Below are 25334 nucleotides of genomic sequence, written 5' to 3' on the forward strand. Positions count from 1 at the left end.
AATGTTACATAAACAGTAAAACATGCTTCAGTAGACAGTAGACAAGTGTTTCACCGGTGTCACAGTACTACCCCAGACTCGTGAGTACGGTAGTAATATTCCCAGGTAGTAGTTGTATTCGACTAAACGCAGTAGTGAAGCGGCTCAGACTCTAAACTCACGGGCTGTTGTAACAGAATAAGTACAACAGAAAGGCAAAGGATGCTTTTGAGTCCATCCACACAGTTTTACAATTGTTTTTCTATGTAAACATACAGTAGATGAATGTTTTGGACCGTTTCGCAGTGTTTCATAGTTTATTCTGCGTCTTGTTCAGGATAGCTCTGTTTTTTTAGGTGCTGTGTTAAGTTAAAATCTTTAGCCTTTGAAAACACGTCTCAATACACCGGCGTTCTGTTTGTCTCGCAGCATCTTGCCTTGTTTAGCTCAAGAATGCAATCGGTCTGAAGTCAACGTCTGGCACAGTTTTAGCATTTTAATGTTAATTAATTCAATGAATATTTGAATTTCACATTCTTAATGCACAAGTCTCACAGCTATGAGCATATGGGCCTCAAAGGTCACCACAACGATTCACAGACCTAGTGGACATCATGATGATCTTGGCACAGATGACCCATCAGATCAGTCACAATGCCAGATGCGCACACACACACACACACACACACACACATTAACTTCCATTAACACAAATTCAGATATATTCAGATCTCTTCACTCACATTTACAAAATGATGCATAGTGCCACTTTTACACTTCACTCCCTGCAAACATTTTAAAGCACAAATATTTCACACACACGCATTAATTTTCAGCGCAGTGTTCTCAGCCGCAGATGCATTAGACTCACAGCTCATCTCGCTTACTGCCGAGAAGGATAGTGAAAGAGGAGGAGTAGAGAGTGAGGGAGGAAAATTGACATTTTTATCCTTTCATTGAATTTCTTCTTTGTGACGGACGATCTGTCAGTCCTTTAATTTTCTCCTCTCAAATGATCCCTGTCAAGAGTCTCACTCACTCACACACACTGAAACAGACATATGTGGGCATTAAAAATCATTAACCTAGAGTTGCATTTCCTAAAGGAAATATGAAGATTCTTATAAACCTGTATGCTGTTATCTTTCATTTTTAGTGGAATGTATACATCCTTCTTTAATACTGGACATGAACATGAATTAGATGAAGCTTTGTGGAGGGGAAGATTATCAGTGGATAATGACTTCAATTTGTGTGTGTTTCTTCAGAAGACTTGTAATATAGCACTCGAGACATATGGACTATTTTATTAGCCTTCTTGTTTTGAGTAAATAATGACTCTTTAATTATTGGGTGAACTGTTCCTTTACATTTTCTTTTGAAGTGAAGGTGTAAATGAAGTGCTGCATCAGACTCCCTTTATCTCGACTTGCGTGTTGTTTGCATTCAGCTGTGCGTATAGTCTTTAATTATGGGTCATTTCATGTCCCAGAGGTTGATTTGGATTCAAATGAACAGATTTCTCCTTCTGTTATATGAAACATTACAACTGAATTGGAAACGTTTCACCAGGACTTCATCATTTATTTTTGGTACTTCTCGAATGTCTATCAGACTATCAGTATAATAATACACATGATTACATGTTTAAAACTATAATCATCTAAACAAAGAGTGAAATAAACAAACCATTTTAATATTGATCTCATGAAAATAATTCCTATATATTTTTCAATAAATAGGACAGTTGTGATGTCATTTCCACCATAAAACAATCCTTTCTTCAAAAGTTAGTGCACTTGATAACCAAGTGTGAAGAGCATGCTTGAGATAAAATATCATGGAAAATATCACTTTCACAATCAATGTTTCATTTAGCAAGATTACACAAAAAAGTGTGATAAAATCATTTAATTGTGTGTATTTAGGATAATCAAATGTTATCTATGTAATTAGTCTTCGCAAGACAATGAAGTTGGTCATTTCATTTGAACAAGTTTAAAAATATCATTTCCATCAGCATCATTTCAGCACACAATCCTATTAAACACAATAGAGGATTTGAGATGTGCTGGAAATGACACACAAATCAAATCGTATCCACGAGTGTGCAGGTGTGAGAATCTTGAGCGGATGAATATCAGACCACAGAATACACAATAGACACATGTACAGTATGAACAACAGATATACACTCATGTACAGATAATAATCAATGTACAGAGCACGAGAATATGAATATATAAACTGTACTGAATATAGAATAATGAGATATATAGTATGCATAAAACATTACGTAATAACAGCCGTGATAGGGTGATCATGTGCAGGATGAGCAATGCAGTATACAGTAGTGCAAATGGAGTGGCAAGGGGCACAGAGTAGTGATGATAGTGCAGTCTATAATGCTGGAGTGTATGTCTGTGCGGAGCGGTACATGACACAGACAGTTCTGTGTAACATGATCAGTCTGACACCAGTGTAACGGAGAACTTATAAAGTGCAATGCACGGGAAGATGGGATGGGTTATGCTGTGGTGATGTTATTATTTTGAGTTCAACAGTCTATTGGCCTGCAGATAGAAGCTGTCCCGCAGCCTGCTGGTGCGGGTCCTGATGCTGCGGTACCGTTTGCCTGATGGTATCAGTGAGATCAGTCCATTGAGTCCCTGATGATCTCTGAGCTTTCCTCATACACTGCCTCGTGTGGATGTCCTGGAAGGAGGGAAGCTCCACCCTCTGCAGGGCTTTGTAGTGATGTAGCCAGAGTTAATGCTCTCCACAGTGCATGTGTTGAATGATCTGAGGATTGCCATTCCAAACTTCCTCAGTAACCTGAAGAGCCTTCTTCACCACCGCTTCAGTGTGAACAGACCATGTGAGATCATCGGTGATATGAACACTCCACTGGCGTCTCATTGATGGTGATAGGGGTGTGCTCTCTGCCCTGTCTTCTGAACCACAAAATGACATAAATCTCCAGTGATGCATGTACACACACTGTTGGACATTATTAGTAGACAAATGAAATAAACTAGTGAGAGTGTGAAACATGTTTTAATGAGTCTTTACTTTCTAGAGGCTCACAGTGGATGAAACAAGCACACATACTGTAAAAGAAACAAACACTAATATCTGTGTTCATGTACTTGCGCAGCAAATGTTTCGAGCATTATTGTCTGAATTCAAGAGTGTAAAAATCACATTTCCAGACACACACGCATGAAATACTTGTAGTCCTGCAGAAAGAGTCCTGTCTCTCTGGCTCTCTCTCATTGCAGGTCTGGCAGTAGCTCTTGTGCATGAGTGATGGTGCGGCCAGACTAATAGTTCTTTAATGACTTCATTAAATTGTGTTTTGCGGCTTATGATCGCTGTGCCAATCTGTCAAAGGAGCTAATGCATGCACGTGAAGATCGCCTACTTTTATTTCGGAATGAATTCCACATCTCCAGAGGCCTGAGAGAGGAATGAAATGAAGGTCCAAGCACTAGCAGAGACTTGAGAGAAAATACTGTGGTGCCATTATAGTGTATGTGTGTCATGTGTGATTAGATTAGCTGTGGGTGTAATGAAACCTGTGGTGATCCATCAGCATTATGTATGATTTCACCCTCCAGCACTATTCATCACAACACAAACACACACACCCCACAAAGAGAGAGACCCCGTTTATCTCAGTGAACAGCACTAAATACAGGTGTTAAGAGGGTCCAAAACGTTTTGTGATATAGAAGTAGTTTCAAACTCATATGACCACATTGCGTTTGTAGTCATGTAAACACAGATGCATCCCAAATAACATCAGAACTGTCAGTCATTCATTGCACTAAAATAAGGGTTATGCGTGTTTCAAAAGAAAATACCCATGTTGTGTTTCTCTCTGTAGCAGTTAGGAATGACAGGAACAAGAAGAAGAAGGAAGAGAAGAAGCAGGAGTGCACAGAGAGGAACACACTGAGTCCAGAAACGGAGCAGATGATCGGCAGAGTCAGAAAAGCTCACCAAGAGACCTTCCCTTCACTCTGTCAACTCGGCAAATACACCACAGTGAGTATATATCAAATATTCACTATAGATTCACAGTGATTGTGCTGGAGATATAAAATTAGAAATGGAACATTATGAATATCAAAATTCTAAAGTCAACGTGCAATCAGAATTATTTCTTAATACACATTTCTGGTCTTATTGTCCATTATTGTAATGTTTTTCATATAATAAAATATCGTTGTTATAACAGCAATATTTTCCTACATATTTCTTACTATATACTGTATTGTTATATTGGTGCATAAAAGTGAATATGTGTTCATTTAGTAAAAGCGTAGGAAATCATGCCTTGATCAAGTTTTCTTTTTCTACCTGGCCATAAGAGCAGTTTGGTTGAAACAGTATATAATCTCATTAAAATTAAACCCATAAATATCAAAGAATATTGAACTCCCTTTCAAGTCGGTCACTTTGACCCTGCATCAGTAGCTGACACCACGGGAAAGTCCCAATGCCCAATACGATTCCCCACTCATCTATGAAATGTGAGGCTGAGCGGTATCAATGTATTAAACTACCTAGACGATTGGATGCTTTCATCACAATCCAAGGAACAACCGTGCAAGCACAGGGATCTGTTAATTACACATCTGGACGAAAAGCGTGTTAGTGCCCAGTCGTCAAGTTTCCTTCATAGAATTAAACATGACTAGGTGGCCACATCGGTGCATCTGATGGATGAACGCACTTAATCTGTACTCTTGATGTTTGGTGCTTGATGAGTTCAAGTTGGGGTTAGCAGTTACTACTGCGATATTTCAAGCAGGTTATGAATTTGATGGCCACCGTAACCCTTCAGGTCTTATAACATTTAAAGCCTCTCCAATGTTGGGTCAACTCGAGAGTCCGTCATCACATGTGGTGACATAATCTCTTAATTCTCCCCAGTGACACTAGCCGCACTAGCTATGTGGAGAACACCTGTGTTCTATCAGAAGACCGTTGCACTCGGCCGAGTGGCCAGACACAAGGTTGTCACGACGAACGCGTCCAACACAGTCCGGGAAGCCCTGTGCAACAGCCGTCTTGTCTTCTGCCCCAGGAAAGGTGCGTGAACTACGTGGCATTTAAATTGCCTAGAACTGCTTGCATTTCTCATGGCTCTTGAGAGCTTTTCAGACAGATGTGCTGTTTCACGGTCTAATCTGCACTGACAACACTGCAGTTGTGGCCCTGGAGACCACATACTGTCACCTCTGGTACTCCATGACTCTGGCTCCACTGGGCTTGGATGCCGTAGCTCACACATGGCCTCACAAAAAATATTTTTCCCACTGTTCGTTTGTTACATCAAGTGCTGTGCAAAATTCGGGAAGACAGGGAAAGCTTGCTGTTTGTTGTGCCGGAGTGGCCCAACCGCCCTTGGTTCCCAGACCTGATAGAGCTGTTGGATGCCCTCTTGGAAGATTCCACTGAGTGAGAGAGGCACAGCCTGGCATCCTCAGTCGGAGCTGTTGAAACTTCATGTCTGGCCCCTGAACGGGGCTCATTGACAGCGATGATTTTTCAGAGCCAGAGCTTGACATCGTGTTACAGAACAGAGCCTCCTCAACCAGGTGGCTATATCCCTAAAAATGGTGAGTTCCCTTCCGAGGGAACTCGCACTGCGTCGTTGAAAACTACTCTTTGGAGAACGCTCCTTAGCGTGCGCCTCTTAAGTATGAATGAAACTATTCCAATCTTGATTGGTGTTGCGTCATGACGTAACATGTGACGGCATAACCGATGCATAAAAGTGACGCCGCACACACACACATTAGCTTTCGCTCTTCAGCAAGCTCTATGTATATTGTTTGTCTTACTTGGTGTTGTTTGTCCTATTTAAAAGAATTATGGCCACCGAACAGTTCAAGAAGTGTGTGCACCCCTGCCCTCGTTTTATTACGGGTAGGGACACGCACGCATTTGTGTGTGAACTGTTTGGGAGCGCAGCACGCACAGGCAGCTCTCGAGGGATCTGCCTGTGAAAGCTGTGAAGCACTACCCCTGAGAGTGCTGCGCCCCGGTTGGCGTGCTTTGATGAGCATGGTCAGGCTCGCGTTCCCCACGGTTCTGGTCCGCGCCTGTTGAGGCAGCCGGCGATTGAGATCGTGGGGTTCGCAGCGGGATCTTGCAGATGAGAATGAGACTGCTCCGGCACTTTCTCATTCTTCGTTTGAGGATCCCGAGCCTACTGTGAGTGGTGCAGAAGCCCACGTCACGGCTTCTTCTGCCCACGATCAGGTCCCAATGCTCGAGCTCTCTGCTTCCGAGGAAGTGGAAATGCTCAGCATTGATGTGGATGACCGTGAGCCAAGCACGCCGGGTTTCGGCCAGGCTGATGAGGAGCTGGTTCAGGTTGTGACGCGTGCTGTGGCCAGACTTAACATTAGCTGGCCACAAAATGAGCAGGGAACGCACGTCGGAAGCAAATTAGACGAGCGTTTCCTGCAGCACACGTCACAACCCCAGCGTTTTAGGGGCACGGGATATGGGCTATGGGAAGATGCCTGGTGTGGAGGAGGCTTTAGCCGGTTACCTCTCTCCTGAGTTGGCATCTTCCCTTAAAACCCCGGCGCTGCCTAGTAAGCCCTGCAGAGATACATCTGCATTAATAAGCAGGGCTTACATGGCGGCAGGTCGGGCTGGTTCATGCCTGCACTCAATGGCGATTTTGCAGGCGTACCAGGCTGATCTCCTGAAAGATTTAGACGAGGGGGAGGGGCCAACTCCCGAAGATATCGCGGAGTTGCGCAGAGCCGCAGATCTGTCTCTCCGGGCCACTAAAGAGACGGCCCGCGCTATTGGCCGCTCTATGGCAGCCCCAGCCTTCAGTCAGCTCCTCGCACCGTGCAGAGCAAAAGGAGAGCGTTTCCTCTAGAGCCCCTCCTCCAGGAGCTTGGCAACAGAGGAAACGCTCCCAGCGGAAGCCCTCCAGCCAGGGGCCGACCTGAGGGACGTCCTTAAGGCTAGGAGGGCTTCGGGTAGAGGTCCTAACCGGGTGGTAGAACCTCGAGGGCTAACCCCCGCTACAGAGCAACCGAGGTTGTTCTCATAGCGGAGCCCTCAGGAAATCGGTGTCGGTTTCCCGCCGTCTCTGACGCTTCGGGCCACACCAATTTCCAGCGAACGCACACCGTGCCGTTCGCGTCAAAAGATAAAAAACACACATCTGTTGTGGTCACAAGAACTGTATCGACCAAATCCTGCCAGTATCCCGCTTCAGGAGGTCAAGAACAGTGCGCGCAAAACACCCGAGACCAGCCTCGAGAGTAGAAGATTTTGTAGAGGCATGGAATCATCTTCCCAACATATCTGCATGGGTCCTGCATATAATAAAATCAGGGTACAGACTGCAGTTCGGGCACCGCCCCCCCAAATTCTCTGGGGTGGTGCAGACTACAGTGGTTCCGGGGCAGGTGATGGAACAAGAAGTGCAATCTCTGCTGCTGAAGGAGGCCATAGAACGTGTTCCTCATTCAGACAGGGAGTCTGGTTTTTACAGCCGGTACTTTATAGTTCCAAAAAAGGATGGGGGGTTGAGGCCGATTTTAGATCTCAGAGTTTTGAACCGGTCTCTGAGGAGGTTCAGGTTCAAAATGCTTACTATTCCTGTCATCGTGAGTCAGATCAGATCCGAGGACTGGTTTGTCACGATAGATCTAAAGGACGCCTATTTTCATGTATCCATCCTTCCATGTCACAGGAGGTTCCTGAGGTTCGCTTTCAGGGGCGAAGCTTACCAATATCGGGTTCTTCCGTTCTCCCCGCACATTCACCAAATGTATGGATGCAGCTCTTGCTCCACTGAGACTTCAGGGCATCCGTATACTGAATTATATCGACGACTGGCTCATTCTGGCCCAGTCTCGAGAAATGGCGGTTCGGCATTGAGATGTCGTTCTTGGCCACATTCGAAGTTTGGGGTTGAGACTCAACTCAAAAAAGAGTGTGTTACAACCATCCCAGTGCACAACGTTTCTGGGCGTTGTGTGGAACTCGGTTACGATGCAGGCACGCATGTCTCCTGCACGTATCGAGTCCCTTATGGCGATGGTGGCCGGGTTAAAGCTAGGCCAGGCCATCACTGTAAAGCAATTTCAAAGACTGCTGGGCCTCATGGCAGCGGCATCCAACATTGTACCTTTGGGCCTTCTACACATGAGGCCCCTCCAGTGGTGGCTGAAAACCAAGGGGTTTTCCCCCAAGGGGAATCCATTTCATATAATCAGAGTAACGCGCAGGTGCCTTCGTTCTCTGCTAATATGGAAGAAACCTTGGTTCCTGTCCCAAGGGCCAGTGTTGGGAGCGTCATGTCGCCGAAAACCGTTTCGACAGACGCCTCCCTCACTGGCTGGGGCGCTGTCGTGGACGGCAGCTTTGCCAGGGGTCTGTGGCAGGACCATCATCATTCTTGGCACATAAACTGTCTAGAGATGTTGGCTGTGTTCAGGGCTCTGAGGAGCTTCCTTCCAGACATCAAAGGTTACCATGTCCTAGTACGTTCGGACAATACATCAGTGGTAGCTTATCTGAACCGACAAGGAGGACTCAGATCGCGCCTCTGTGCAGACTGGCGCATCAGATAATTCTTTGGTCCCAAGGGAATATACTGTCTATCAGAGCAATATATATTCCGGGGTTCAGAATCAGGGAGCAGACATCCTGTCGAGGCAGGGGCTGAGGCCCGGGAATGGAGACTTCATCCAGAGGTGGTGAAGTTGATGTGGGACAAATTTGGACCATCGGAAGTGGATCTATTCGCGTCTCGAGAGCGTCCCACTGTCCACTTTGGTTCTCCCTCTCACATCCAGCCCCACTGGGGTTGGACGCCATGGTACAGGCTTGGCCGAGGCTTCAGCCTGTACGCATTTCCCCGATCGCTCTGCTCCCGGAGTCCTGGAAAGGGTCCGCCAAGAGGGCATCAGTCTTCTTCTGGTTGCCCCGATGTGGCCGGCCCGAGTATGGTTCTCAGACATAATTTCACTCCTGATAGCTCAGCCATGGCAGATTCCTCTGAGGAGGGATCTGTTGTCTCAAGCAGGGGCACAGTCTTCCACCCTCGTCCAGAGCTGTGGAAACTGTGGGTCTGGCCCCTGAGGGGTTCAGTACCTAAATGCTGGTCTATCAGCGGGGTGGTTGAAACCATACTTAGCTCTAGGGCTCCGTCTACTAGGAGATTATATGGCCTCAAGTGGAATGTGTTCTCCACTTGGTGTAGAGAACATGAATTAGATCCAGTTAACTGCCCGGTGGCTTCAGTTCTGGAGTTTCTTCAAGATCGCTTCTCTGCGTGGTCTCTCCCTTCCACACTTAAGGTGTACGTGGCTGCCATTTCAGTGCTCCATGCACCACTGAGTGATGGGCCTCTGGGGAGGCACCAGCTGGTCATTCGTTTTCTCCGTGGTACATGGAGGATGAGACCGGCAACCAGGTCCAGGGTTCCTGCCTGGGACCTGGCGGTGGTTCTCGAAGGGTTATCCCTGGCCCCCTTCGAACCCCTTCAGTCGGCTTCGCCCAAGGACTTGACGTTCAAGATGGCTTTTCTCTTAGCGATTACCTCTCTAAAGAGGGTGGGTGATCTTCAAGCCCTGGCAGTGACGCCAGCTTGCTTGGAGTTTGCCCCTGGTGGAGTTAAAGCCATTTTGCACCCGAGACCTGGCTATGTGCCTAAGGTGCCGTCTAACACGGCACGGTCTACGGTCCTGCAGGCATTTCATCCTCCACCTCATGTGTCGGCAGAAGAAGAGAGGCTCCATTTGCTCTGCCCTGTCAGAGCTTTGAGCGTTTACCTCGAGAGGTCCTCTTCCTGGAGGAGGTCGGACCAACTGTTAGTGTGTTTTGGGTCACCTAGGAAGGGGCTCCTGCCTTGAAACAAACCATTAGTAATTGGATTGTTCAGGCTATTATCTCGGCCTACAAGGTGCTAATTTGCCTTCACCTTTGGCCGTAAGGGCTCATTCAACTAGAGGCATGGTGTCCTCTAGGGCTTTCTTATCGGGAGTACCCCTCCAGGAGATCTGTGAGGCAGCCGGTTGGGCTACCCCGCACACTTTCATCAGGTTTTATAGTCTGCACCTCCCTAGTACGCCTGGCGACGTGTGCTCTCGCCCTAGCTGAGTGCCTGAGTTCAGTTTCACCCTAGGGCAGGCCTTTTTCGGTGCGTGGCCTAGTGGGCATTCGTTCCCCAAAGAGTCGTTTTCAATGACGCAGTGCGAAGTTCCCTCGGAAGGGAACGCCTCGGTTATGACTATAACCCTTGTTCCCTGAGAAGGGAACGAGACACTGCGTCGTCCTGCCACGCCCCTCAAGGCCTGAGAGCGGCTTGCTTCATCGCTAGGCTAATGTGTGTGTGTGCCGGCGTCACTTTTATGCATCTGGTTATGCTGTCACATGTTACGTCATGACGCAACACCAATCAAGATTGGAATAGTTTCATTCATACTTCAGAGGCGCACGCTAAGGAGCGTTCCCCAAAGAGTCGTTTTCAACGACGCAGTGTCTCGTTCCCTTCTCAGGGAACAAGGGTTATAGTCATAACCCGAGACGTTTTCGCTGACTGGTGTTCCTCCTGCGGTAAGGTACCAGCACATGGCCATGCCCCTTTGGTTGGTTTGTCTGTGATCAATAACCCTTTGGTCATTACGTTTTTAAAAGGAGTGAGATGGCTTAAACCCTCTCCCCAAGCTACTGTTCCAGTCTGGGATCTGGTGCTTGTACTAAATGTGCTTACAGGTTCCCTGTTCAAGTCAGTTGATGCAGTAAGCTTGTGCATTCTCTCTCAGAAGACTGCACTGTTACTTGATTTGGCTTCAGTAAAATGTATTGGGGATCTTCAGGCCCTGTTGGTCCATGTTCCTTGCTTACATTTTGGACCAGGCTTATCAAAAGTCAGTCTCAAGCCAGGGAGTGTTGTATGCCCAAGGTTTTGGTCACTCCCTTCAGAGCTTAGGTGGTAGCCTTACACGCTTTCTCTCCTCCTCCGTTTGAATTGGACAAGGCACAGAGACTGCACATGCCTTGTGACGGCGCAACACATCTACATTGACGAGTCAATTCAGGCTGATGGATCAGTTCTTTGTCTGCTTTGGAGACTGTTCAATGTTTTTGGCTGTATCCAAGCAAAGACATTCTCACTGAGCTGTTGACACCATTGCACTCGCTTATGATTCGCCTTGGGTGTTAAAGCTCACCCTACCAGGAGCATGGCCTCCTCCTTGACTTGAGTGAAGGGTGAGTTCTTGGTGGACATCTTGCAGTGACATGTTTACTGCCTTACTGGCTAGTTTAATTGTGTACTGGCTGTTGGTCTCAAGACCAAACCGTTCCCTGATTCTTCCCAGTTTGAAGAGCAATGTTTTAAACGTTCTACTATCTTGTTGGCTTGTGGCATTACTTTAACTGTTTAACCGTTTTGAACTATTTTATCCCACTGATATGTGGACTGAAATGTCCAGGCAGTATTTCACTACCCAGTATGGCTAGTGCCATTGTTATATTTCCTAACTATGAATTGTTTATTGAGGTTTCTCTCTTTTGGTTCCTGTTGCTCAATACTAAGGGGAGACTTTGTCAATGCCTTTTTAACTACCCTACTGGCTAGTAGGTCTTGTGTATGTAAATAAGTAGCATGGCACGTTGGTATACATTTTCCATAGTGTCAGCTACTGATGCATCATCAAAGTGACTGACTTGAAAGGAGACGTTTGGTTACAACTGTATCCTTGATTCCCTGAAAGGAGGAAACGAGACGCTGCGTACGCTCACCATACATTGATTTCTTGCTGATAAGGTTTCAAGAGATGCACTCTATTCCCTTCAGATGAATAATACTAATGAATTGGTACTGTGCTCTGGTTTATATTCTTGTGATGACGTGCGCTTCAAGGGCGGAGCATTTAGCGCCATCTGCCAAGAGATTGGCGTTATTCTGAAGGGCTTCAGGGATCGTCACCCCTGGGACGAGTTTCAACATCTCGTTCCCTCCTTTCAGGAAATCTGGAATACAGTCGTAACCAGAACAATATCATTTTTTATAATTTAATTATTTAAAATTAATTTTCTTTAAAATTCTTAAAAAATAAACACATAAATATCAAGATATTGTCAAAAGGCTGAAAATATTAAATTTTGCTATATTGCCTAGTACTAGTTATATGAGTGGATTACAAGTACTGTGGTTAATATCTACACAGGCTAATAAAAGCTTAATTTGTGAGGATATTTACAGCATTGTTCTAGTGTACCTGAACATTATCTGTCTCTGTGAACAGAGTAACAGTTCAGAGCAGCGGGTGTCTCTGGATGTGGATTTGTGGGATAAGTTCAGCGAGCTCTCTACCAAGTGCATCATAAAGACAGTGGAGTTCGCCAAGCAGCTGCCGGGATTCACCACGCTCACTATCGCGGATCAGATCACGCTGCTCAAGGCTGCATGTCTCGACATACTGGTGAGAAATTGCATATACATATTACCAATGTGGGAAAATAAAAAGTATTGGCAAAAACATTTGGGTAATATTAGTTCATATTGTAATTCCATTGCTGGTCATATAAAAATAATAATATAATTATTATTTGACAGGAATCGTTGTGCATTTTGTCGATCTCTGAGCCCATTCATTTAAGTCAAACATGTCTTCTCACTGTGTTTGTGTGTGTTGTTGTCGCTGTAGATTCTGCGGATCTGCACTCGCTACACACCAGAGCAGGACACCATGACGTTCTCTGACGGTTTAACGCTCAACCGAACACAGATGCACAACGCCGGCTTTGGTCCGCTAACAGACCTGGTGTTCGCCTTCGCCAACCAACTGCTGCCGCTTGAGATGGACGACGCTGAGACGGGACTACTTAGTGCCATCTGCCTGCTGTGTGGAGGTACGCACACACACACTACACAGATGTTTGTTTCACTATATTACTGAGGATCTCATAGATGGAATGGTTTTTGCTTTAGCTGAACCTTAGTTTACAAGTTCTGAACCCAACATCTAAACCAAAGACAAACCACTAGATTTGAAGCAAAACATGATTTAGAAAAATTCACGAGCCTTTTTAACCAATCAGGACCACTTCAAATGTCCTTGTCATTTTCATCACGTTTCACTATATTTGTGAGGAATTTTTCAAAATATGGCTGTCACAAATATAGTCAATTCTGTACATATACGTGTCATTTCTGAAACAAGCTACAGTTTTTCTGCTTTTGGCTTGTTATTAAAGATGTTATTATACATATAAGTATAGTTGCACATATAGTCAGTGTGCTCTCCATGTGCACAGACAGATCTCTAGTGACACCTGCTGGTGGTTTTACATTCATGATTGTTATTAATCAAAATCAGGACTGGGTGATATATTGCTTTATCATGATATATTAAATTAATCAACATTGTGATTTTATATTTGACTATTACATTTCCTAAACTAGTTTCATGCCACTTCCTTGTCTCACAGTGTTAAATCACAGTCAGAACTGTTAAACAAGAACAGTGTTTAATATTGCTGTTATGTAATATTGTTATGTGTTTTGGTCGTTCCCTTTGGTCCTATATATTGGTGCGTATAAATGTAAATAATTTAAAATTTCATTCTGCCTTGAGTTCAAAAACAGTTTGGGATATATGTCTTTATTATGTTTAAACCTTGAAAGTGTTTTTAAAAATGTTCTGTTTCAGTGGAATACCCATAATTAAAAAAAACAACAAAAAAAAAAACAATTATATATTCCCATTTTGTTTTACTCAAATAATTATGACATTGTTTATCATTAGCACTGAAGAACCTGTTTAATCTGAAGGTGTTTTTAAAGATTTCCTGTTTCAGTGGTATACCCAGAATTTAAGGCTTATTAAAAAATAAAAAATAAATAAAAACAAACAAGGCGGGTCAAGTGTTTGGTATCATTGTGAATAAAACTTTTCAAATGTTGTAATGATATAGATTATGATATATTCTGAGACTCTGAGCCTAAGAAACTTATGAACAATCACAACAACAAAAACTTATTTGACATGATATATCTCTGGGTGTCTCAGTTATTGTTATGTTTCAGTCATGTCAACTGTATCTGTATCTATAATTGATCATAGTGTCCAAAAACATCTCCAAACAAATAAAAGATAATAATTGTACATAAGAACTAATTACACATGCAAACACAACAATGACTAAAGGTTTGCATAGCATGCACACATGATTTTAGTCATGAGATTTCACAGAATGAGTTTCATTCTGTGTCATTTGAGTCATTATTGTCACGTCTGTGTCATGTATTTGGTGCCATCTCCTGGTGGTCATATGTAACATTGTGCTTCATGTGGATTATCTAATGATCTATACATCTGATTATCTTGTGTGTGGACTCGTTTGAAAGATAAGCACCTCCTCTAAATAATGATATGTGATATTTTATGTAAGTTATAAGCAGAAATTGCGGCATATAAGAAATATAAATGCCAAAGACATATACTTAGCTGTTACTCGCTATATGAGTAAAACAAATATGCTGGTTGTATTTTACTCTTTGAGAGATTTCCAACAACATGTGACACATGACTATTTGATGAGTTTGATGTTTTTACTGACTGTAATAATATTACAGTGCAACTGTTTTTAATAAAAGATCAAAACAGAACATGTCTGATTTGTCTGCAAGTTTTAAAGCACTTGTTCAGTTTTGGTCATAATATCTACATGCATTGGAAAGTAGAGCTGCTAAGCTTTCAAACGACACCTATTGTGTGTTGATCAAGACTAGAGTTATTCATATTTTGATGATAATTAATTTTTCTTGTGGGCCCATCTGAGCTTATAGGACTAATTTAATTTGTATTGTGTTTCACATTTTGAAACTATGACATAAATGTTAGAAACGAGGGTCCATACATTGAAATAACCAAAAATACATAATTTTTGAGGTTTACATTGAATACCATCAAATGGCCTGATCAAAAGCATTCATTTACAACATTCCTCCAGTCACATCATCTGAGTGCTTCTAAACTCCCGTACAGTGAATCTATAGAGTATTGATGATGTTTGTGTGCAGATCGTCAGGATCTGGAACAGGCTGATAAAGTGGATGTACTGCAGGAGCCACTGCTGGAAGCTCTGAAGAACTACGTGAGGAAGAGGAGGCCACACAAACCTCACATGTTCCCCAAGATGCTCATGAAGATCACAGACCTGAGGAGCATCAGTGCCAAGGGTGAGTCTCACATTCACATTACCCCACCACACTATAGATTCAATTGGTCTTAATACAGGCTCCCGATCTGATGTGCAGGATTTATCAATGTATGTTCCCAAAGTCCCAAGTTCAACTGACATCACAAATCCCTCTTATTTTTCAATCAGCAGCCATATAGAGCTGTGAGGTTAAGGAACTGAACTCGAGTGCAGAAAGTTGTAGATAAAAAAATAAATAAACTGAGGACAAATAAGCCAACAAGCAAACAAAAACCTGATCAGGAGAGCCGAACTGCAAATTGACAGAAGCGGATGGTGAACAAACCTTGATTATAATTCTGTTATATTTCTTATAAATCACATGTAGACACGTGTGTATATAGGGATGGGAAATGTAAGGAATGTAACTTCTGATTCCTTATCGGTTCCATTAATGATTGTTTTGTACTTTTGAGGAAGGAATATTTGGGGAAAGAATGCAATGCAGTCTGTTGCTGAAAGAGGAGAGACTTTACGTCTTTTCACAGAGGTGGCAGATATCCAGTCCAAAACTTATCCTAATATATTTCATTTATTCTGTCATGTAGTGTATTCATTTTTATAAAACACCACTGCTTACAACAAAACTCATAATGTATGTAATCACATGCAGGAAATGAATACAAAATATTACAGATATTCACTAGTTAAAATGTCTCGGTTACGTACATAACCTCGGTTCCCTTACGACTCATGCACTTGACATTGCAAGCTAATGCATATGGGGAGTGTCCTTCCACACAACCAAGTTGAAACCTCTCTACAATAACGGCAATATTCTAATATTGTCTGTGGTGTTTTGAGCCCTGCCCTTTCAGGAGCGAAGCTGTCCACTATAAAAGCAGGCGTGCAAACACCATTCAGAATTTTCTGACTGAGGGACAAGGAGCGCTCGCACCTCAAAAGAACTCGAGTCTTGTAGTGTGGCCAGCGTTCGCAATGTCTCGTTCCCTTCATCACACGGAACAAAGGTTACATACATAACAAGACGTTCCCTTATGACTCAGTACACTTGACATTCCATGCTAACACATATGGGGAACAGAATCCCATCACGCAGCACTACACGACATAACCTTACACAGAGGAAACATGACGCCGCAGTCCCACGGGATAGCTACCGGCATGAGTATGCTGCAAGTGAGTGACCCTCATGTTGAGCCAAGAGGGGAGCACCCAAAATGGATATATGAATTATAGTCATATAGTATGGATTAACCACTTCACGAACCCAGTCGGTAAGGGAGTTTATTTATAATGAAAGTGTTTTTGACTTTATGGTAAATTACAAAGGCCTGAATGCAGGCAGTTGTGTGAAATGATGAGGAGCCTTTACTTAAGGGGAGGGGCATAAGTATATGTTTGGCCAATGAAATAACAAGTGCTCTAAACAGAGAGGACTTGAGAAGAGAGAGAAGTTACTTCTAGGTTGTAAAACCTTTCGAATGTGTTTTGAGAAGACCATCCTGCTGCAAAACATATGTCTTGTAAAGACACACCATTCGTCCATGCCCATGAAGAGGCCATGCCTCTAGATGAGTGTGCTTTTACACCAATTGGGCAAATCTTATCCTGCGACTCGTAAGTCAGGGCAATCGCATCAACTATCCAGTGAGAATGTCTTTGCTTGGAGACGGACATTCCTTTTGTGCATCCTCCATAGCTCACAAAGAGCTGATCAGACAGTCTGATCTGGCAACTCCACTGAGGCAAATAGATAGATTTCTGCTTTGACGAATATTTCCCAAATCCAATAGGTCAGCACTGTAATTCAGATGGCCTGGGACATATGTCACTCTCAGGGAAAGGATATGATGCTCACTCCACAGGAGGAGGTGACACGTCAGTCTCATCTATGGTGGCGAATCAATTCCGCCTTGGCTGTTTATAGATGACACAACTGTCATGTTGTCTGAGTGAACTAGAACATAACAGTTCGCTTTTTCGGACTGAAAAGCCTTCAAGGCTAGGAATACAGCCAATAGCTCTAGGTGGTTAATGTGCCACGCCCTCCTTGCACCTGTCCAGGTGGCGAAAGCCAGGCGTCCATAGCACACCGCCCCCCAACCTTTGTTGGAAGCATCTGTAATCACCACTTTCTACCTGAAAATCTGCCTCATCGTGACACCTCGCTGGTAAAAGGGAGGAGCTATCCAAGGTACTAGAGTAACTAAACAGTGTTGAGATATAGTGATGCGCAAGTCCATACTGCGCAATGACCGCGGAAGCCACCACCATAAACCCCAATGCTTTTTGAAACAGCTTCAGTGGAAGTGTTTCCCCAGTTTAGAGACAGACACTGTAGAATGGCCTGGATGCACTCGCTCCTGAGGTGCGCATGCCCGCTCACGGAGTCGAGGCAGGCTCCCAAAAATGAGATTTGTTGGCTGGGGGAGAGCGTACTCTTCACCCAGTTGACATTGAGACCCAAGCTGGTTAGATGCTGAAGCAGTGAGTCTCTGTGCTGGCATAACAGAGCCTCTGATTGGGCCAGTAACAGCCAATGGTCAAGGTAGTTCAATATCCGCACACCGCTCAGTTTCAGAGGGGTGAGAACCGCATCGATGCACTTTGTGAACGTGCGAGGAGCCAGAGACACCCCAGAGGGCAAGACTTTGAAATTATACGTCATTCCCTTAAACGCAAATCTCTGAACATGAAAGTACACATCTTTAAGATCTATCGACGCAAATCAATCATGTGGGCGGACGTGCGATAAGATCCTTTTCTGAATAATCATTTTGAATGGGCGCTTTGCAAGTGTGTGATTCAAATATCTCAGATCTAGGATTGGCCAAAGCCTGCCATCTTTTTTTTGGGTTTGACAATTTGGAACAACCTCTATCGTGTTTTTTGCGAGGAGACAGTTTATTTTGGCTCTTAACACTGACACGTCTTCAGACGAAACCGTGGAAGACAGAACACCTTTGAAACAGGAGCGCTTTCACAATGATCCGTCATTCACTCCTGTTCAAAACACAATCAAAGACATCTATAATTAATTCCAATTTCACATATCAACAATTCTTACTGGTAAAAATTATAATTTTGATATCAACAATTACATTGTTACTAGTGCAAATGCCCATTTCAATATCAATGATGGAATTCAAACCAGTAAAAATGCTCAATTTTGATATCTGTAATTTGGTTTTTCAAGTGGCTATGTTATGTTAATTTCAGATTTCGGTCATGTGAGAAAGCCTTTTAAGATATCTTAAAGGGATAGTCCACCCAAAAATGAGAATTCAGTCATTGTTTACTCACCTCGGTGTTATTATGATTTTCTTTCTTTTTCTGAACACAAAGGGAGAAATTGTGAATAAATGTTGTGCTCAGTGATGTCATACAATGGTAGTTTATGGTGACCACCTCTTCATGCTTCAAAAGAACACAAAAGTGTAATTCAGAAGTCTAATAAATTATTCATGAGAGTCATGATTGTTATGAAAATACACAATAAGATTTGATGAGAAACAAACTGAAATTTGATGTATTATTGAGTGAAAATATTCACTGAAAGCAACAGTACACGCAGCCCCCTCACGACATAGAGACATTTCTCTAAAAACAGTGATATTGACAACAGAACAAAACACAACTGCGCACAAAACAGAGAACAGAACTGACTAAACATGTCTGAAGAGTTTGTAGTCCAAGATGCATTTCTATGCCCGGTCTTATTTTTTTATTTTATTTGAGTTCTTATTAGATTTCTGAATTATTTGCATTAATTAAAAAGGTGGTCACCATAAACTGTCATTGTATGACATCACTGAACACAACATTTCTTCATTTGTGTTCAGAAAAAGAAAGAAAGATGTGTATACATAGAGTTAAAACAACACAGGGGTGAGTAAACGATGACTGCATTTATACCTTTAATTACTCTTCAATTTATTGATATCTGAAATCCATTTACAGATATGTGAAATACCACATCTAGTTCAATTGTTCATATCAAGAATGGATATTTGTATTAGTAGCAATTGAATCTTCTGAAAATGTTGCTGATATGTGAAACTGGAATTTCAACTAGTTAAAAATGAATTATTGATATATTAATAATTATTAATTGTGTTTTGAACAGGAGTGTATGATGGTTAATTGTGTATTTCTAATAGTGAAAATGTAGTTAGATATCAAGAATTATGTTTTTTACTAGTTGAAATAAAAATGTTGATATCAAGAATGGGTATTTTTCCATAAGTTATGACATCAGAATGAACCTTTTTACATGCAAATGCAATTGCTGATCTGAAGAAATAGCATTTGACAAGGTGAAAATTGAATTGATATCTGTCAATCATATCCTGCACATGATGTCGAATGGTCTGGCGATAGACTGTAACTACATGTTGTCATATGAACAAACAGATTTAAGTCTCACGAAAGTTACGTTTCAGTAATGATTTAATCAGTAACTGCTCTGACTGATTCCTAAGTGATTCATAAGTGAGTCATTTGTTCATGAATCAGACTGGATTCACTGTGTGTTTTGTGCTGTAGATTCAGTAGCGGTGTTGTGGTGATACAGATTCATATTTTAGTGTAGTGTTGCTGTTAAAACGAATGTGTTTCTCTGTGTGTCAGGAGCGGAGCGTGTGATCACGCTGAAGATGGAGATTCCTGGCTCCATGCCGCCTCTCATCCAGGAGATGCTGGAGAACTCTGAGGGTTTGGAGAGTTCGGCAGGCGGGGTCAGCTCACGGGCCAGCTGTAGCCCCTCCCCTTCCCCGAGCTCTGCCCAGAGCAGCCCACCCACACAGTCGCCATGACAACCGTCAATGCCGCCATCCTTATCCACTTACCGACGACTGTGTGCCCTCCCAACACGACAGCAGACACACATACACACACACACACACTTCATCCGAGACTAATGGTGGTCAATCTGGGATTTTGATATCCGAGAGATCAGACTGGGATCGTTCTTCTCCTAGTATCCTCCACTCCGTTACGAAATCCCTTAGGACAAAGAGAGGAAGAGTGCTGGACGAGTATTTGTTGCATTTTAAAAAAAAGTGCAAGAATTTCTGGACAAACATATATGAAGAATTAAAGGATATGACTTTTATTTCTGATTCTTATGGCCTGGACCTTTGTTTCCGATGGCAAGAGACTTGAGATTTCCTACAAATAAAAATATATATAAATATAGAATGATTGTGAACAGAATGAATCATGAACTTGATGTAAAGATGCAGCTGTATATCAGTACTCGTTCTCTCTGCCTGTGAAAGGAAAAGAACGAGTGAATTATTGCAAACATGTTTTTAATGCAACATTGAAAAGAATATTCATTTACACTCACAGAAGATATAAAAACAGTCACAGAAAAACCATGTGATTGTGTCTTTCTTGCTCTTTGTGTTTCAAGTGACAAGCGAAACCCTCAAAAACTCCATTATCTCATGTTTTCACACTGTGTTTTTGGCTCAGTATTTGACAAATCATACAGAAAACAGTTGGGTTGTGCTTCAACACCCCGCAAATTGTCTTGCAGTTTTCATTCCAGTTTTGCCGTATTTTCAATTGAAATGGAAAGTTTCGAACATGCATCCTTGAGTTTAGGTCACAGTCATGAAACATGTTGCTCTACATTGTGAGCTGGTACAGGTGGTATAAGAGGGAGGAACAGTCACATTTTATTGGATAAAAACACCTCTGAGTCTGAAGATGAGTCGCTATTATTGTCAATATATTTGGTCTATTTTCCTGGGAGAGACCATACACTTTTATTTTCAATGTCTGCCAAAAGTTTCTTTTCTCAAATATAGGAGCGTCAAAATGAACATGGACTAATTGCCACAAAAGTCCAATTTTGATTTCATGGGGTCTTTAAATGCAGTTTTATTATTAAATGTTTTCTCTAGGTCCACTTACAGTGTTCATAAAGTATTAATCAATCACTGAATCCTTGTGTCAACCATGTGACAGATGTATAAATCATTTGGCACTGAAATGTTCAGATCACAATGAAATCATCAGGGATCTTATTTTATATCATAATATCACCTGTTTAAAATGAATCAAGTAGTAGAAGAAGAGCAGCAACGTGATCTTGGAAGACATCATGTGAGATTCACACTGATGACAGTACTATTATTACACTATTAGATCACTACTGCATTACTCTGGGTGGATGTCTTGGGCAGAAACAGAAAGATTAATATCTGATTAATGAGAAGCAACAGATTTGAACAAACTGTCCGTGCTGTGACTTTTATGTTATTTAGCAGTAATTCTCTGCTGGTTTTGGATGCACTGTATTTTACATTAGTGACCCAACACAATGATTGTGCCACTGTAAACAAAAAGTCCTTAAAATCAAGTATTGAAATGTATGAACTGGTTTCTAAATGTCTCTTGAAATTTGATGGTTTCATGCTGTCGGCAGCCAATAATTCACAGCACAAAACACATTGTGGTGGCACAAAACACATGTATCCTTGCTTTACACAAGCTTGACGAATCACAAAGAAATAAATCAAATGGCCGGTGTCGTGAGTCGTGATGCGGCACATGGTCGCAGACACATAACGCATGCTAAAAAACTATTAAAAACACATCAGATAGACTTCTGGGTGATGTACATGTGCTATCAGGGTAACATTTATCAAATATAATTTAAAGTCAATCAAAAATCATTTCACCCACATAGACATAATTATATCTGATCTCCCTTGCAACCGCCCTGTGCCATTTTGAATAAGAAGTCAAAAGTTACATATATACAATTATTTTGTCAGAGGTACATTTTTAGTGTATCTTTTTCTTCCAATAAAATATGGTTATTCCCATGTTTATTTTCCTGTTTACTTAAAAATGTCTCCCACTCTCACAGACAATTATACATTTCTGTCAGTGATGTGTTCGAAAGGTTCATGTTCCGACTGTTTTCAGGTAATGAGATGTTGAGGATATTACAAACTGCCAAAAACATACTCATACTTCCAGATGACCATTTCTAATAGACGGTGACTCACGTGAGTGTGTAGACGACATGAAGTGATCGATGATCTGAGGTCAGATACGTTTATATCATTAATTATTATAGCTGTTATAACAGCCAAGAACTGCACAAGTTGAACCTGAAATTCAATTTTACTCCAAGTAACATTTAAATAGTTGATGTTGTTCTCCTCTGATCGCACATTTTGGCATTTTTTACTTGGCGAATCATCATGGCGCTGCCCGCTGGTTTCTCAGGAAAACTGTGAATAAAACGGCTTTAAAGACATTTTAAAACTTAAAAGAGACTTTTATTATGACAGGAAGACTCTTATCACGAGCACTTCCGCGTCACATGACACTCATGAAACATGGCTGCAGTTCAGTGGTGAGAAATATTTACATCTATATAGAACATTTCTGACAGTAGGAAACACTTACGGAGATTAATGTTGATAAATTAGAGGAATAATGAAGATTATTGTGTTTTAAGAATGGTTTATTGTATCGTGCCGTACACTACATTAATGGGATCAGATGCCACTGAATGATGTTATAATACAAATACGACTCTGTTTACATCATGTACCTCAAAGAATACCCTGTTATTACCATGCAAATGTCCACAAATATAGCTTAGTATTGTTCTGTACTGTTGTGTGTTGTTCAGGCACTCTCGCAGTCGTAAATATGAGTGTGAGCATCAGTGTGAGTCTTCAGTTGTGGAGTTCAGTGATTATCATCCTCTCAAAGCCATCACGGTACATTCACACATGCGTCTCATGACAGCTGTTCACACCGCAGATCTGCGTCAACAAGCGCTTCAGGCTGGTCCGAGACACTTTCAAGTGTGCAAATTAATCGGATACATGTATCAGTTTTTCCAACGTGGCAATCAAATTCATATCTTGTGTTCTTGACAAATATCCTTTTTAAGGAAATACAATTATAGGCTTCAGGAGTTTTATTGTGCATGCATATTAAAATATGTGGATAAAAAGAGGCCGGACTGAGTTAGATTTATGTAACAATGAATAAAAAGAACAATTCTTCTTACTTACTTACAAATATGTAATGGTGATTTTATGTTGTTTTACTCGTAATATTATATATGGATCAATATCTTGATCTCCATATAACTACAAATGACTTGCACTACCACATTAGTCAACTAGAAGTCCTTCTGATATATTATTAGATACACTGTGTTAAAAATGATCATTTAATTACAGTAACTTTATAAAGTTATAATGATGAACATGTCAGGGCTTGTTAACACATCAGTTATGAGCATTGGCAGTTCAGACCAGTATCTGAAAAGTGCTGTGTTTAAAATGTGATACATACTTTGATTTGAGCAGTAAATCAGATTTCAGCTGCGGTGTGAACGTAGCCTAAATTGTCTTGATTTTTGCATTAAATACCTTTTGTGTTTATACAATATATGCCCAATCTTGTACTGTATGTCATTTTTTTTGTTAAATGTTTGCAGAAAGATGGCTCCATCAACATATGATTGTGATGTGGCTTGTTTTCAGGTGACAGATAGTAAATCTGGTCGTGGTGTGAGGAAGGGCAGCACATCATCCTCCTCATCCTCCTCCAGTTCTGTGGCTCTGGATCCTCTCAGTTCTCTACTGGATGGCACTGATCCGCTGTCGCTCTTCGCTGCGGCGTCTGAGACCCCAACTCTCCCTCACAGCGTCTCTGCTGGGGTAAAACGCACGAATGATTGACATGATTTTCGGTTATGTTAATGGCTCTCTAACATGCATTCTTCTGCCAATGCAACACCGTGCTAAAATACTGTGAGAGTGTTTTCTACAGCACACTGCAGCAATAGGGTTATCCATTTTGTGTGGGTAACTTTGATCAGATATCTATAAGATGATCACAGTGGAGACATATTCGATTGCAAAATGTAAATGCAATCCAGCTAAACAATATCCAGATGCTATCCGGATATGAAACGCATGTTAATGCAACATGTAAATGTGACCTTATTGAACTTACTGAACCACAAGTCAGTCATATAATCTTTAACATGTAATAAATGTCCAACTTGTAACTAACCAAGAATTCAGAGTAATTGCTGGCATTTTCTAGTCAAGCCTATAACGTCATGTGTTTCAAAGATGATATAGAGCATTTGACAGCTCTTATTTCACCCTCTGTTCAAGCTGATGAGCCAAACAACCTATAATATTTAAGTTTCACTTGTTTATGGACCATCTAGTGGTTATTTGTGAAGAAAGTGATTTCAATGTTTATATCAATCGATTTAAAATGGCAGTGGACTTGCGTGAAAAGTGACTCTATTGTTGGGATAAAAAACAGCTTATTTTAATAAAGTAAAAGTGACAGTAATGATTATATTGTTATTGATATTTTAAAATAAGTATTTGCTGAATATAAGCAACTTGTGCTTGGTTAAAAATGTTTGTATTATTTTATTTAAAAAGCCAGTTGAAATCCATGTATTATCCCTCTGGGGTCTGAGGGTGTTTTGGGTATTGCAGAAGTTTTGACATGCCTTGACATTTGTGCTTTTTTCAGTTGCTTAAAAACATATTAATGGCTAAAGTCTGATAACACTGTATTCAACACAAACTGGGCTACAATAATATGTGAGCAACATTTATGTACATGTTTGTATTTTTGAGAAAATAACATTTATGTATGGTTTTTGAAAAAAATAAATTTTAAGTCACAGAAATAAGGTCATATAACACATGCTAAACATTTGTCCACAAGACTTTTGAAAACTGGATCTTGTAGTCTAGAGATTTTGCTACAAAATGATGTGAAAAACATCCTGATCACTCATTCATACAAAACAATATAGTAATAGAACTTCGGTAAGACAATTTTAGTGTTGAAAGGTCATATGTGAGGAGGCGTGAACTATCATGAATATGGATGTGTTTCACACCTGAGACAAAGACCCCTCCCCTGGGCCTATCAATGAAGAATGTGACAGAAAGAGAATGAATGTGAGGAGACTTAATGATCAAAATCAAGTACAAGTTAAAAGAAGTAATCTGACTATATATTTTCTTTACATAAAGACTTAACTTAATTTTAGACCTACACTACCATTTAAAAGAAGTCTCTTCTGCTCACCAAGACTGCATTTT

The 25334-nt window shown here is 41.6% G+C and overlaps 2 protein-coding genes across 13 annotated transcripts in view; both read left to right on the plus strand.

The window, feature by feature from the left end:
• raraa (retinoic acid receptor, alpha a) overlaps nucleotides 1-21072 on the plus strand; it is a 406433-nt gene extending 385361 nt beyond the window's left edge. For 9 of the 11 annotated variants that reach the window (XM_052102287.1, XM_052102281.1, XM_052102290.1 and 6 more), the window contains 5 exons: nucleotides 3869-4029; nucleotides 12285-12461; nucleotides 12687-12891; nucleotides 15065-15223; nucleotides 19837-21072. In XM_052102287.1, coding sequence (XP_051958247.1) covers nucleotides 3869-4029; nucleotides 12285-12461; nucleotides 12687-12891; nucleotides 15065-15223; nucleotides 19837-20021 — 887 coding nt within the window. In that variant the 3' untranslated portion in view covers nucleotides 20022-21072. The remainder of the gene's footprint in view (nucleotides 1-3868; nucleotides 4030-12284; nucleotides 12462-12686; nucleotides 12892-15064; nucleotides 15224-19836) is intronic. The other 2 variants (XM_052102282.1, XM_052102286.1) reach the window with 1 other exon arrangement.
• Nucleotides 21073-22527: 1455 nt separating this feature from the next.
• Nucleotides 22528-25334, plus strand: part of vps35l (VPS35 endosomal protein sorting factor like) — a 29932-nt gene continuing 27125 nt past the window's right edge. The window contains exons 1-3 of one of the 2 annotated variants that reach the window (XM_052102278.1): nucleotides 22528-22585; nucleotides 22868-22958; nucleotides 23736-23912. In XM_052102278.1, coding sequence (XP_051958238.1) covers nucleotides 22569-22585; nucleotides 22868-22958; nucleotides 23736-23912 — 285 coding nt within the window. In that variant the 5' untranslated portion in view covers nucleotides 22528-22568. The remainder of the gene's footprint in view (nucleotides 22586-22867; nucleotides 22959-23735; nucleotides 23913-25334) is intronic. The other variant, XM_052102279.1, reaches the window with a different exon arrangement.

Source organism: Xyrauchen texanus, chromosome 33, assembly GCF_025860055.1.
Source record: "Xyrauchen texanus isolate HMW12.3.18 chromosome 33, RBS_HiC_50CHRs, whole genome shotgun sequence".
NCBI lineage: Eukaryota > Metazoa > Chordata > Actinopteri > Cypriniformes > Catostomidae > Xyrauchen > Xyrauchen texanus.